Source organism: Salmo salar, chromosome 15 (genome assembly GCF_965601325.2).
Source record: "Salmo salar chromosome 15, fSalSal1, whole genome shotgun sequence".
NCBI lineage: Eukaryota > Metazoa > Chordata > Actinopteri > Salmoniformes > Salmonidae > Salmo > Salmo salar.
Genome location: NC_138305.1, coordinates 64,402,815 through 64,417,794, shown reverse-complemented (window position 1 = coordinate 64,417,794; position 14,980 = coordinate 64,402,815). Strand labels below are relative to the sequence as shown.

Sequence of the window (14,980 nt, the reverse complement as noted above, 5' to 3'; positions counted from 1 at the left end):
GATTATTTTTTTCTATGTACTCTCCTAACATAATCTAATGTTTTGCTTTCGCTGTAAAGCCTTTTTGAAATCGGACAACGTGGTTATATCAAGGAGACGTGCATCTTTAAAATGGTGTAAAATAGTTGTATGTTTCAGAAAGTTGAATTATGACATTTTGTTGTTTTTGAATTTGCTGCCCTGATATTTCACTGGCTGTGTCTCTCACTGTTCAAATAAACCTACCATTAAAATTATAGACTGATCATTTCTTTGTCAGTGGGCAAACTGACAAAATCAGCAGGGGATCAAATACTTTTTTCCCTCACTGTATTCGGGTCAGGTCTGATTGATCTTGGGTCTGTTCAGGGCCGGGTCCAACCTCTTCTCTGAATAGCTCTCATGCAATCTTGTGTATGAATTTATCCATCATGTTTTTCAGTCATGGGTAGCTTACAAGTGTCAGTGTTCAACAAAAAAGTCACTAACCCCTCCAAAAAATGTTTAAGTATGTATTTTCTTTATTGTTTCAGATACATTTATTTTCTTGAGGAATGGTAACTAGGCAGTTAAACAAATTACAGTACACTTAACTTAAACACTAAAGCATTATATTGCATACAATAATAACTTTCCTAAAATGTACATCTTTACAAAGTGTTTACAAATCAAATGTTACAAAAAAGAAAGAAAAAGTGCAAGAGTAAATTCAATTTCAATTTAGTTTGACAATCCCCTCCAGTGAAACACAAGAAACAAAATATACCGTGAACAAAAAAATCATACTTCATATTTTTAAGTTGTTTTGGATACATTAACGTTGCTATGGTATTGTGCATTCCAACTTTTCATTTATTATTTTGATAAGTAAATATCATCAAACAGTGTATAAAGTAAAACTAAACATTTTTGTAACGTTCACAGTAAACAAATTAACCAAATTGTATCCAAAGTGTCTCAAATTTCATCAAGAAGACAAAGTTTTAATAAATACATTTTATTCTAATTTACAAACTTTGGTCAATAATATTCTAATTCAAGAGCAATGTGTGGGGTCAAGAATAGGGATTTTTTTTGTAGATAAATAAGATATTGTAAGTGGGACACATTGATGAGTTCAAACATGTATCCTCACTACTGAAACTGTGAAGTGATGTCTAGGTCAAAACACACCCCACTCTGTCCTCCATGGTCCCTCCTAAAAACAACGTTTTTTATTTATTTTTACGAATAAGATAAAATAACATTTTAGGTTCTTGGGATGCATTATGCTACTTAACCTACATAGTGTACGCAAAGGACTAATATATAATTAATACAATTTTCAGATACACAGATTCAAAAATAAATAGATAACTCCTGTCGCTGTTTATTGAAAATCTTTGAAATATCAACATGACTTTCTCTTTATTTTAAGATTATTCTGTTTAAAGCATGATCCGTAGTTATGACAAAGCAGGTTGAGAAAACCGCATCATTATAGGAATGCTGGTATAGGCTATCTGCTGCTTGACGTCACCACAGCCCAAAGTAAAATATAGGTCAACTCATCTTAATGAGCAGTATGTGTGGAGTCTCCAAGCTTAAAAAGGCACCTGGATCCTATTTAAAAAAAATACATATATTATTGCTGATAAACTGTCCATACCTAGCCTGTAATCCTGAGCTAATTGCTAATTCATTAAGCTGCTTGTTCAGATTGTTAAATTGGTTGATACTGTATTGTACACAGTTAAAACACTATCACTGACGTTTTGTCATATAGGATCATACCTTTGATAACGGGTAAGCTCAACTATAGGAAGTTAAATAAACAAAACAACTTTTAAAAAGGAAGAGCTTTTCCGATACTCAAAGGCTGAAACCTTGATAAGGGGGTTGTTTACTAGAATGAACAGGTGTTTAAAACAGCAACATAACCCCAATTCAGCAAGTGCCATTTCCTCATCAATAGATGCTAGCAGTCTACAGCAGGCTACCAAATTACATTTTTGGGATGTCAGTATTTTTGTTGAAGGGGGAAAGTGTTAGAATTAATGGATCTGTACAGTATATGGCATCATCATTTCCAACATCTCTAAAATATAACCTGTATGCTTCCCTTTGAACCTTAAGCCCATGCACTCTGAGCCCCTTACCACACCCTGTTGGACTCAGCAATATCATCTACAGTTTGCTAGAATGATAACTTTGACCGTTTCATAGTTCTTTTTCAACTTATCTAAAATAAATATGAATGTCAATCTACTTGACACGGAAGACTGTAAGGAAGTGCTGTGGTGGTGGAGTGCCTCTGCAGTACTAGTATGTTCCTGTACTGTATTTTGCCATGACTCCTCAGATGCAGTATTTGGCATGTTGTTTTGTGACATGTTGAACTTTGACCATGTGACTTTGGCAAAGCTGCAGTATTGCACATTGTGTGTGAAATATAACTGTGAGGCTAAGATGTATATATCTATTTTCATGTTGTCCTGAAGACTCTGACAAAGCTACAGACCTTTGTTGTGTGTAATATGTGTGTACAGTAGTGTGCTGAATTTAGCATTTAGTGTGTCATTCCTTGTCATAATAACTCTAGACGTGTTGTGTGTTGAAGGAAATCATGTCCTTTGTTGTCTTTTGTGTATACTGAGAGTTATTTGTTGTCATGATGAGAATGGCAAAGCTACAGACCTGCTTGTGCTACATGCACTAGTGTGTTCATATGGTGGTGTGTTAAGGGTAGTCAAGGCGACTCAAGCGAAGCTACTGGAGCTGAGGCATTGGAACTTCTCTCTGAGTGATTGGACGATGTTGGACTGGTTCTGCTGTGTCTGCTGCTCCGCCCGCAGGTACTCCTGCAGACGCTCCCGGTCCATCAGCCCACAGGAGGACCTTACCGGAGTGCAGGGCAGACTCTGGATTTGGCTCTGGGCTGGTCCCTTGGAGCTACCACCACCACCACCCGCACCACCACCGGTGATACACTGCCTGGAGCAGTCCTGATCCCGCTCGCTCTTGTTCTCAGAGCGGATCTCTACGTAATCGTCATCGTCGCCATTGTCTTTGAAGTTGGCCATGTAGTTCTGGGTGGCTGTGAGCATGCTCAGTGCAGAGGCGTGGTTCAGGACCACCACCTGCTGACTGTCCTGGAGGGTGAGGTCAGAGTGACCATGACCGAAACTGGACTGCTCCGGGAGGCTGCTCTGCCGACTGGCCCGGACCAGACTGCTGAGGCCATGGAGTCTCTCTGCAGATCTCTGGACTGCAGTCGGACCACGCTTGGACTCGACACAGTCATTCTCCTTCTCCTGCAGGTCACCCAGTGAGCAGATAGACTGGCAGCGGCTGTAAGGAGGTGGTTTAGAGGAGGAGGAGGAAGATAAGGGGGAGTTAAAGGAGGTCTGTCGTTTAATATAACTGTACACATGCTCCTCCTTCTCGCTGGGGGCGGAGACACAAGAGCTCCACCGCTGGGTGGGAGAGGTCTCCGGAGAGGGAGGTAGGGTCTTTAGGGTTGGGACGGAGCAGGCAGGGGTGAGCTTGCTCTGGGGGGTGGAGGACAGCATCTCTGACACAAAGCTGGTCAGCTCCCCGTTGCTGTAGGTTGAGTGGAGCCAGTCGTCTTCCAGCCCCAGGGAGGAGCAGGTCTCAGGCAGGGATTGGGAAGAGGGTAGCGCTGGGTGGGAATAGTGCGAGCCAGAAGGGCCCAGGCTGCTGGAGCCCTGATCTGGAGGGTCTTTAAACATCACCTGGTCATACAGCTGGGAGTATTCGGCTATCCTCGCGCCTGAGAGAGAGAGAGAGCGAGAGAAGGAGATGGAGATGGAGAATGAGAGGGAGAAGGAGACAAAGAGGAAGAAGGGGACAATGAGTGACAAAAAAAAATAATCCACTAGTTATCTGTATATATCATGACTGTAAGGCATAAGCAGCTACTGATTTTGTTTGTTACCTATGGCAGCACCGCCTTGCTTCTTCTCCTCCAAAATGGCTGCCAGGTCATTCTGCTTCTTTTCCATGTCTTTCTGCTGCTTCTTCTCCTCCCTGTTGCGTCCCCCTGACATGTCGCCGGGGTCCATGCTCTTCATGCGGAGCATCTGGTTGGCCTTCTTGATCTTCTGGCTGTACTGGCGAGCCATCAGGAACACACGGTTCTTGGTCTTGTCCATGAGGTCCTGGGAGAAGCTGTCCACTGAGTCACCCAGAAGGAGAGAGGAGGAAGCCAAGGGGGAGTCCAAACCCAGCTCCCCAGGGAACAGGCTGTGGAGGTCTCTGATGGAGGGTTCCTTCTGGCTGGGGTGCTGTTGGGGCAGCTCCCTCAGCTCATCATCATCCTCCAGATGGAAGCTCCCAGTGCTGAGGTGGGCCAGTTTGTTATGGATGCTCTTGACTGTCCCGGGAGGGGCAGGGTCTGGAATGGCCGGCAGGGGGAGGGACGGGGGAGTGAGGGGAGAGTGAGAGGGGTAATGATCCTCGTCTTCAAAAGTACCCTCTCTGAGCAACTCCGGGATGTTGAGGATGGGGATGGTGAATTGGTGAGGTGGGGTCACAGTGGGAGGGTTGGGATGGCGGGCTAGGGGGCTCTTGGTAGGGGGGCTGCATGTTTGCGGGCTGGCTGTATGTGGGTTGTTCTTTTTGGTGCTGCTCTTGACAGATGAGGTCTTGGGGGCCTCGCTGGTGCTCATGGGAAATGCGGCGGGAAGGCGTTCCACTTTCTTTTCGTTCTTCTTGATGTAGTTTTCCAAATCGTTCCAGATCTCGTCCACCTGCTCCGACATCCGATCGCCGGTGTTGGACTGTTGGGAGAATGTTTTCGAGGCAGATGAGGAGGAGTAGTCCGGTTCAGAGTTGCCGTGGACGGGATGAGAGTTATCCTCCATTCCTTCGTCCTCCCCAAAATGGAGGCTTTCCTCAGACACGAAGCCCCCAAGTCTCTCACAGCCAGTCTCAGAGGCAGACTGCAACAGACTGTCCCTCTCCTGTGCCTTTCTGTCCCCGTCCTTGTCACACTTCGTTGGGGGCTCCCTGAAGCAGATAGTGTCATATATGTTCTCCTCCACGATCTTCAGCTCCTGGGCAGTGGAGGAGTGGTTACTGTCAGACAAGCTGTCTGGCTCGATAAGAGTCTCTGTAATACCCCCTGTCACCCCGGTGTTTAGGGCCCCAGGGTCTTGTGTGTCTCTAGGGCCCTCTCGCTGGACCCCCCGACCCTCCTGCTCCCTCTTGATCAGCCCCATGCTCTTCAGGTCCTCGTAGCTGATGTTGTCATAAACATTCTCAATGTCATCTATCGTCAGGTGCTCGGCTGACGATGAACCCGAGATGTCATTGCTGGAGGATTCAGTGTGGATCATCTCTTGCTGGTTGTCATCCTGATCAGGGGGGCTCTGTCGGGAGCCAGTCTGTTTCTCCCCCACGCTGCTGGCTCTCCGCAGCACTCTGCTGTCCCCAGTGGATGGGTGGTCAATCTGCACTATGGGCACCTGCTCCACATGCCAGCTGCAGGGTCGTCCCTGGGTCCTGCTGGGAGATGACGTGACCTCTGACCTAACAGGAGGTGGTTCTGGTTCTGGCCCGCCGGGCTCGGTGGGGACAAACATCTGGTAGATGTCTTCGTCCTCCTCGTCGGGGTTCATGGTGCGCTGGCGGGTGGGGAACATGGCTCTGCGGACGAGGTGATCCGCCCAGATGTTCCCCACCGTCTGGGGGTCACCGTCTGGGATCAGCATGGAGGGGACGTGGGGTTCCGGAGGTTCATCTGTCACACAGGGCGTCCTGAGGAGAGGAGGGTGGTGACGTTCCTTAGACCTCTGGATAGAAGAAGATTAGATTATTTTGTAAATGTGCAAATATAGATGTACTAGCTTGCTCTGCTAACCAACAAGTGTGGTGAAAGTCTATTTCTGAGATCAAACACAGACCTTTATTAAATTACAGTTACAAGTGCAGTACACAATTATTCCTACTAGTCATTCTCATCACAGTGTTAAGGTCAGTCACCTGTAGGTCTGAGGCGCTCATGTTGAAGGTCTTCCATTGGTTGATGCTGCTGTCTATAGACGCCTGTTGGTTCAATCTCTTCCTGCTAGACTGTCCTGGGACTCGCACCCTCTTTTCCCCACCCTGCAACACACGGTTAGAAAATCATGTAATGAGCATACCTTTACCTATCTAATCACTTTATACCTGCAAAGGGGCTAGGGCAATGGGCTAGGGATGGAAATCAAAACAGGCTAATCTGATAAGAGGTTAAATTGTCAAACTGGTGCATTGTGGGTAGGTAGGAGAGACTCACCAGGCTGCTGTCATCCTCATCATCGGCGTCCTGCTGATGTGGCTCCTCCCCATTGCTATGGTCAAAATGGTCACCTGGGTCCAGGGACTTCTGTGATTGGTTGACCAGGCTGCGGCTGCGGCCAATAGTGCCCAGAGCCAGCTGGGACACAGGGGAGAGCAGGGTGGTGCCCAGACTTGTCCTCTACAGAGAAAGAGAGTGATAAGGCAGGGAGTGTTAAATGTGTCCTTGAGTGAGAGTTAGGTGAGTGGTATAGGAACCATTGCAAATAATAAATTAGCTGAAACCTTTAGTCTATTATGGAGATATAACACTGTTTCTAACTGTAGCATTGTGTCACCATTCATATATGTAAATGACTGCATTGTGGGGTTAAGCTCACCTTTGAGACATCTTCCTTGGCACCATGTTTAGCGTTCTTCAGTAACTTGGACAGAGGCTCTGAGGAGAGACAGATTGGACAGGACATGTCAGTCATAGAGGCAGAGAAACAGGCTCAGTCTACTGGCATCAGCACCAAATAATTTACAGCGCCTTCTTCCTGTCCCTGTACTTCCTGTGTTCCTTACCTGACTTCCTGCGGACCCGTCGAGGGGAGGGGCCCTCCTTGGTGTGGGGGCTCCTCTTGTTCCTGTCGGGACTGTATTGGAACCCTGGGTGGTCTGGAGAGGACAGGGGAGAGGGAATGTTACAGACACTCAAATAAACACCCATGAATGTAATGATCTTATAATAGTCACAAGAGGCTTCAATCAATATCAAATGGATACTTACGCATAGCATCCATCTCCAAAATGGCCTGCTTGGCCTGAAAATCAAGAGAAAAAAACTAAAACAAACAACAACCATTAAAGCAGATTTCCACAACTGGAGGCACGCGGGTGGTTTTATTTGGATACCCAAGTTTTCTGAGCAAAAATTCTTATTTTTATGAAAAATCTAAAATCATTGATGGACATAAAATACTAAAAACACCAGGAAATCAGCTCCAAATTATTTTTTCTTTGGAAATCTATTCCTAAGTATTCCCATGCATAATAAACAGACGCATGTGATCATATACAAATGTAATCAAGGTTTGAAATTATTATGTTTTAGTGAAATATTATATCTTCTTGCGATCAATTTGCAGTCTACAAATGATTTGTAATTATGTTCAGGCACCATAATCATCCGCTCAAGAAAAAAAAATATTCAGCAGCTGCAACGAGTTGATGATCCCTACATTAAAGGGAAATGTTTCTACTTCATATTCATCATCTCAAGCAACACCCCAACATCAACATATGTGAAAATGGTGCATTTCTATGTTTTCTAGTAAAAAATATAGAAGATAAGTGTTCCCAATGACATCATTAACCAATTAGTAGGCAATTAGTAGACAATGCCAACTCATAACTTGTTAAAATCACACGATGCACATCGATAATGTAATTGGAAACAATTATCCTCCTGTATCTTTTTTACTACAAACCTTACAGTACCAGTCAAAGTTGAAACACCCATTCAATCAAAGGTTTTTATTTTGACTATTTTCTACATTGTAGAATAATAGTGAAGACATCAAAACTATGAAATAACACATATGGAATCATGCACTAACCAAAAAAGTGTTAAACAAATCAAAAAATATTTTATATTTGAGATTATTCAAAGTAGCCACCCTTTGCCTTGATGATTGTTTTACACACTCTTGGCATTATCTCAACAAGCTTCATGAGGTAGTCACCTGGAATTCATTTCAATTAACAGGTGTGCATTGTTAAACGTTGTGCAATTTCTTTCCTTCTTAATGCGTTTGAGCCAATCGGTTGTGACAAGGTATACAGAAGACAGCTCTATTTGGTAAAAGACCAAGTCCATATTATGGCAAGAACAGCTCAAATAAGAAAAGAGAAATTACAGTCCATCATTCCTTTAGGACATGAAGGTCAGTCAATGAGGAAAATGTCAAGAACTTTGAAAGTTTCTTCAAGTGCAGTTACAAAAACCATCAAGCGCTATGATGAAACTGGCTCTCATGAGGACCGCCACAGGAAAGGAAGACCCAGACTTACCTCTGCTGCAGAGGAAAAGTTCATTAGAGTTAACTGCACCTCAGATTGCAGCCCAAATAAATGCTTCACTGAGTTCAAGTAACAGACATCTCAACATCAACTGTTCAGAGGAGACTATGTGAATCAGGCCTTCATGGTCGAATTGCTGCAAAGAAACCACTACTGAAGGACACTAATAATAAGAAGAGACTTGCTTGGGCCAGGAAATATGATCTCCGCATGTGTGGTTCCCACTGTGAAGTATGGAGGAGGAGGTATGATGGTTTGGGGGTGCTTTGCTGGTGACACTTGGTGATTTATTCCGAATTCAAGTCACACTTAACCAGCATGGCTACCACAGCATTCTGCAGCGATACGCTATCCCATCTGGTTTGCGCTTAGTGGGACTATCATTGTTTTTCAACAGGACAATGACCCAAAACACCTCCAGGCTGTGTAAGGGCTATTTGACCAATAAGGAGAGTGATTGCGTGCTTCATCAGATGACCTGGCCTCCTCAATCACCTGACATCAACCCAATTAAGATGGTTTGGGATGAGTTGGACCACAGAGTTAGGGAAAAGCAGCCATCAAGTGCTCAGCATATGTGGGAAGTCCTTCAAGACTGTTAGAAAAGCACTCCAGGTGAAGCTGGTTGAGAGAATGCCAAGCGTGTACAAAGTCACCCTTTGTCATTTAGACAAAGGGTGGCTACTTTGAAGAATCTCAAATATAAAATATATTTGGATTTTTTAAAACACGTTTTTGTTTACTACATGATTCCATATGTGTTATTTAATAGTTTTGATGTTTTCACTATTATTCTACAATAAAGAAAATAGTACAAATAAAGAAAAACCCTTGAATGAGTAGGTGTGTCCAAACTTTGACTGGTACTGTATAATCATGCAATTTTCACATATTTTGATGATGGGGTGGTGCTGGAGATGATGAATATAAAGTTGAATATTTTTTAAACGTTCCTTTATTAAAGTGAGCTCTATATTACAGAGTTCGGTAATCCTATACTTGAGGTTGATATATGGGGCTTCCAGACACCAGATGGCGCCAGACAGTAGTCTTCACCGAACAGAACAAGACTACTCTTCAATATCAAGTTTAACAAGAGATCCCTTTATTGTAATTACAATGAACACTCTCAACAATTTCTTCCGGACAAAAGCATAATTTCCCATTTGCACCGGAGCCAAGACTGAAGGAAGTGAGTGGAGAGAGGGGGGATTGAGAAAGAGAGAGAGAGAAAGAGAGACCATTCCACTTCCTTCCACTCAGTGTTGTGTTTATGTCGTTAGTGAGCACACACATTGCCTGCTCCGTGTCTCACCTTGGCTGGGATTTTAGCCGGGTGGTTTTCAAGTATGAGTCTCTTCAGATGCAGGATCCACATGCGTTTGTCCTGCTGGGATTTGGCCTGGGGGCGGAACACAACACAACAGAGAGGAGAGAAGAAGAGAGACAGATTAAGGGAGAGACTTTAAACGGTGTATAAGACGATTATCACAAACCCATAACAACAGTGGGATCTGACCTTCTACTCCTCTGTGTTTGTTATGTAACACAGATTATGGAATTGTTTGAAGTGAATACCCAAACACTCACGTTGAGAAATGACAAACTCTTCTTATCCACCCTAAAGAATTGAACAAGTCTGGAGTGGTGGGCTTGGCAGGGCACAAGTGATATAGTACAATTTACTTGTACTCTATGCTGTACAATCGCCTGTGGAATATGCTCTAGTAGTGGGGTGTAGTTTTGCGTTACCTGTACGGTGTGCTGTAGTTTGGGGTTCTTGTAGTGGAACACACTGAAGCTGAGTGGCTCTTTCAGAATGACTTCCACCAACATCAGGTTGCAACACTATAATGACATAGAGACATGGCTAGTATGATGGATGTCTTTCTATTATGGTACACCTTTTGGGAGATAGTGTAGTGACTGACCAGGATGTGGGCATTGTAGGTGTAGGCCTCCTCACGTTTCTTGGTGACCAGCAGCAGTTTGTCAAACAGGAAGAGCGTGCGCTCATTCTTGGCTCGTTGCAGACGGAACGTCCCCTCCAGAACCAGCTCCCCGTAGCCAATCAGATCAGGCCCCTTCCAGTTGGTCAGCAGACTCTGGATTTCCTGAGAGAGGGAGGGGGATATAGGGTGGAGGAGAGGGGTAAGAGTGAATGAAAGAGAGAGGGACAGGGATAGAGAGGGAGGAGGAGGAGAGGGGGAGAGTGAGTAAGAGAGGGATAGAGAGAGCGGAATAGGATGAGAGAAAGGTAAGTGAAACAAGTGAGAAAACAAGAGTAGGACGGGAAAGGACAGAAGAGTAGGAGGAGAGAAGAGCCGAACGAGAGAAGAGAGGGAGGAGAGGAGCGAGAGAAAAAAGGACAGAGATTTAGGCAGGTCAACTAAGCACTCTTTACCTGATCCTGACGAAATATACTGCTCCAAAAAATAAAGGGAACACTTAAACAACACATCCTAGATCTGAATGAAAGAAATAATCTTATTAAATACTTTTTTCTTTACATAGTTGAATGTGCTGACAACAAAATCACACAAAAATAATCAATGGAAATCCAATTTATCAACCCATGGAGGTCTAGATTTGGAGTCACACTCAAAATTAAAGTGGAAAACCACACTACAGGCTGATCCAACTTTGATGTAATGTCCTTAAAACAAGTCAAAATGAGGCTCAGTAGTGTGTGTGGCCTCCACGTGCCTGTATGACCTCCCTACAACGCCTGGGCATGCTCCTGATGAGGTGGCGGATGGTCTCCTGAGGGATCTCCTCCCAGACCTGGACTAAAGCATCCGCCAACTCCTGGACAGTCTGTGGTGCAACGTGGCGTTGGTGGATGGAGCGAGACATGATGTCCCAGATGTGCTCAATTGGATTCAGGTGTGGGGAACGGGCGGGCCAGTCCATAGCATCAATGCCTTCCTCTTGCAGGAACTGCTGACACACTCCAGCCACACGAGGTCTAGCATTGTCTTGCATTAGGAGGAACCCAGGGCCAACCGCACCAGCATATGGTCTCACAAGGGGTCTGAGGATCTCATCTCGGTACCTAATGGCAGTCAGGCTACCTCTGGCGAGCACATGGAGGGCTGTGCGGCCCCCCAAAGAAATGCCACCCCACACCATGACTGACCCACCGCCAAACCGGTCATGCTGGAGGATGTTGCAGGCAGCAGAACATTCTCCACGGCGTCTCCAGACTCTGTCACGTCTGTCACGTGCTCAGTGTGAACCTGCTTTCATCTGTGAAGAGCACAGGGCGCCAGTGGCGAATTTGCCAATCTTGGTGTTCTCTGGCAAATGCCAAACGTCCTGCACGGTGTTGAGCTGTAAGCACAACCCCCACCTGTGGACGTCGGGCCCTCATACCACCCTCATGGAGTCTGTTTCTGACCGTTTGAGCAGACACATGCACATTTGTGGCCTGCTGGAGGTCATTTTGCAGGGCTCTGGCAGTGCTCCTCCTTGCACAAAGGCGGAGGTAGCGGTCCTGCTGCTGGGTTGTTGCCCTCCTACGGCCTCCTCCACGTCTCCTGATGTACTGGCCTGTCTCCTGGTAGCGCCTCCATGCTCTGGACACTACGCTGACAGACACAGCAAACCTTCATGTCACAGCTCGCATTGATGTGCCATCCTGGATGAGCTGCACTACCTGAGCCACTTGTGTGGGTTGTAGACTCCGTCTCATGCTACCACTAGAGTAAAAGCACCGCCAGCATTCAAAAGTGACCAAAACATCAGCCAGGAAGCATAGGAACTGAGAAGTGGTCTGTGGTCCCCACCTGCAGAACCACTCCTTTATTGGGGGTGTCTTGCTAATTGCCTATAATTTCCACCTGTTGTCTATTGCATTTGCACAACAGCATGTGAAATTTATTGTCAATCAGTGTTGCTTCCTAAGTGGACAGTTTGATTTCACAGAAGTGTGATTGACTTGGAGTTACATTGTGTTGTTTAAGTGTTCCCTTTAATTTTTTGAGCAGTGTACTTCCACACACATTCTTTCACTCATCTGACCATCTGATCATCCTCCCTCCCCATAGATTAAAGCTACACTTTCCCTTTTTTCTGTCTGCTGTGTTATGCAAGGCCATCCTTAGCCCTGGAAAACAATGTATTGCATAACTTAGAGGAGACTGAAACCAATTCCGCATCCCAAATGACACCCTATTCCCTATACGGTACACTACTTTGACTGGGACCCATAGGGCTCTGATGAAAACTAGTGCACTATGTAGGGAATAGGGGGGACATTTGGGATGCTAGCTAGACTGGCGAAGGCTAGGGACACGATGGGAGGATCTGAGGACAAAACCCACGTCCTGTATGTGGGCTCACACACACCTGCATATGCAGATGTGTGTGAGTGTCACGTCCTGACCCTAGTAAGATGTCATTTTCTATAGTAGAGTAGGTCAGGGCGTGACAGGGGGTGTTTTGGGTTTTCTATTTCTATGTTTGAGTTCTGTTTTTTCTGTTTCTATGTTGGGGTTATTTTGGTTGATCTCCAATTGGAGGCAGCTGATCCTCGTTGCCTCTGATTGGAGATCGTCTTTAAGTGTGGGTTTTTTCTTCCTGTGTTTGTGGGTGATTATCTTTTGAGTAGTGTGTTTTCCTCTCTGCGTCACGGTTTGTTGTTTTGTGTGTATTCAAGTATTTTCGTGTATTGCATTTAGTTTCACTATAAATAAAATATGTGGAACTACGAACACGCTGCATTTTGGTCCGATCCTTCGAACAGCCGTGACAGTGAGCATGTGTGCCTATGTACCTGTTTAAGCATGTTCATTTGGAAGTGTTAATTTACCTGCAACCTGACAGCGTGTTCATGTTTCCTTTTCATGTTGTTGATGTGCCAGGCTACTCTCTGCATGGTGTCTATGGCCTCCTGCACCACCTCATACGTCTCTGTGTCCTTCTCCAGGTGGTTGGCTATCTCCTACAGGGGGCAGGAAATACACTTGGGGTTAGAGTGGGTAATGTAATCGGCTAGATGTACGTTAGACTGGGTACCATCTGTTTCCAGCAATGTTTGCCTGGTTATTCTTGGCAATAGGGGTAGCTAGTTCAAAAATAGACCGGTGGCTAACTGTACATACAGTCCATTAGAGCCAACTGTACACACACAAATGTAAGTTTTGGATGCAGTTCTGTGTGGTTAGGCTTACAGTGTGTGTTAGGAGTACGGTGCATTCAAAAAGTATTCAGACCTCTTGAATTTTTCCACATTTTCTTACATTACAGCATTATTCGAAAATCGTTTAAAAAAAAATAAAAATCAATCTACACACAATACCACATAATGACAAAGCAAAAACTGGTTTTTAGAAAAAAATATATTTAAAAAAAAATCTGAAATATCACATTTACATAAGTATTCTGACCCTTTACTCAGAACTTTGTGGAAGCACCTTTGGCAGTAAATACAGCCTCAAGTCTTCTTGGCTATGATGCTACAAGCTTGGCACACCTGTATTTGGGGAGTTTCTCCCATTCTTCTCTGCAGAGCCTCTCAAACTCTGTCAGGTTGGATGGGGAGCGTCACTGCACAGCTATTTTCAGAGATGTTCGATCGGGTTCAAGTCCGGGCTCTGGCTGGGCCACTCGAGGACATTCAGTCTGAGGTCCTGAGCGCTCTATAGCAGGTTTTAATCAAGGATCTCTCTGTACTTTTCTCCGTTCATCTTTCCCTCAATCCCCAAGGCATGATGCTGCCAACACCATGCTTCACCGTAGGAATGGTGCTAGGTTTCCCACAGACATGACGCTTGGCATTCAGGCCAAAGAGTTCAATCTTGGTTTCATCAGACCAGAGAATCTTGTTTCTCATGGCTGGAGAGTCCTTTAAGTGCCTTTTGGCAAACTCCAAGCAGGCTGTTATGTGCCTTTTACTGAGGAGTAGCTTCCGTCTGGCCACTATAGCATAAAGGCCTGATTGGTAGAATACTGCAGAAAGGGTTGTCCATCTGGAAGGTTCTCCCATCTCCACAAAGGAACTCTGGAGCTCTGTCAGAGTGACCATCAGGTTCTTGGTCACCTCTCTGACCAAGGCCCTTCTTCCCCCATTGCTCAGTTTGGCCGAGCGGCTCGCTCTAGGAAGAGTCTTGGTGGTTCCAAACTTCTTCCATGTAAGAATGATGGAGGCCACTGTGTTCTTGGGGACCTTCAATGCTGCAGAATTTTTTGGGTACACTTCCTCAGATCTGTGCCTCGACACAAACCTGTTTTGTAGCTCTAGGGACAATTCCTTCGACCTCATGGCTTGGTTTTTCCTCAGATATAGTGTCAACTGTGGAACCTTACATAGACAGGTGTGTGCCTTTCCAAATCATGTCCAATCAATTGAATTTACCACAGGTGGACTCCAATCAAGTTGTAGAAAAACATGATCAATGGATACACCTGAGCTCAATTTCGAGTCTCATAGCAAGATCTGAATACTTATATAAACAAGGTATATCTGTTTTTTTATTTGTAATACACTTACTAAAATGTCTAAAAACCTGTTTTCGCTTTTTCGTTATGGGGTATTGTGTGTAGATTGAGGATGTCTTTAATCCATTTTTGAATAAGGCTGTAATGTAACAAATCGTGGAAAAACTTAAGGGGTGTGAATATTTTCCAAATGCACAGTATGTGGGGCTTTGCT

At 44.9% G+C, this 14,980-nt stretch overlaps 1 protein-coding gene across 2 annotated transcripts in view; it reads right to left on the bottom strand.

Annotated features, from left to right (window-relative positions):
- Nucleotides 1-477: 477 nt before the first annotated feature.
- Nucleotides 478-14,980, bottom strand: part of LOC106571794 (pleckstrin homology domain-containing family G member 1) — a 115,058-nt gene continuing 100,555 nt past the window's right edge. For both annotated transcript variants that reach the window (XM_014145252.3, XM_014145253.3), the window contains exons 7-17: nt 13,139-13,270; nt 10,257-10,439; nt 10,078-10,173; nt 9,641-9,727; nt 7,034-7,067; nt 6,829-6,921; nt 6,642-6,700; nt 6,260-6,442; nt 5,965-6,087; nt 3,917-5,774; nt 478-3,751 (exon numbers count right to left, since the gene is read on the bottom strand). In XM_014145252.3, the coding sequence (XP_014000727.2) occupies nt 2,718-3,751; nt 3,917-5,774; nt 5,965-6,087; nt 6,260-6,442; nt 6,642-6,700; nt 6,829-6,921; nt 7,034-7,067; nt 9,641-9,727; nt 10,078-10,173; nt 10,257-10,439; nt 13,139-13,270 (3,882 nt within the window). In that variant the 3' untranslated portion in view covers nt 478-2,717. The remainder of the gene's footprint in view (nt 3,752-3,916; nt 5,775-5,964; nt 6,088-6,259; nt 6,443-6,641; nt 6,701-6,828; nt 6,922-7,033; nt 7,068-9,640; nt 9,728-10,077; nt 10,174-10,256; nt 10,440-13,138; nt 13,271-14,980) is intronic.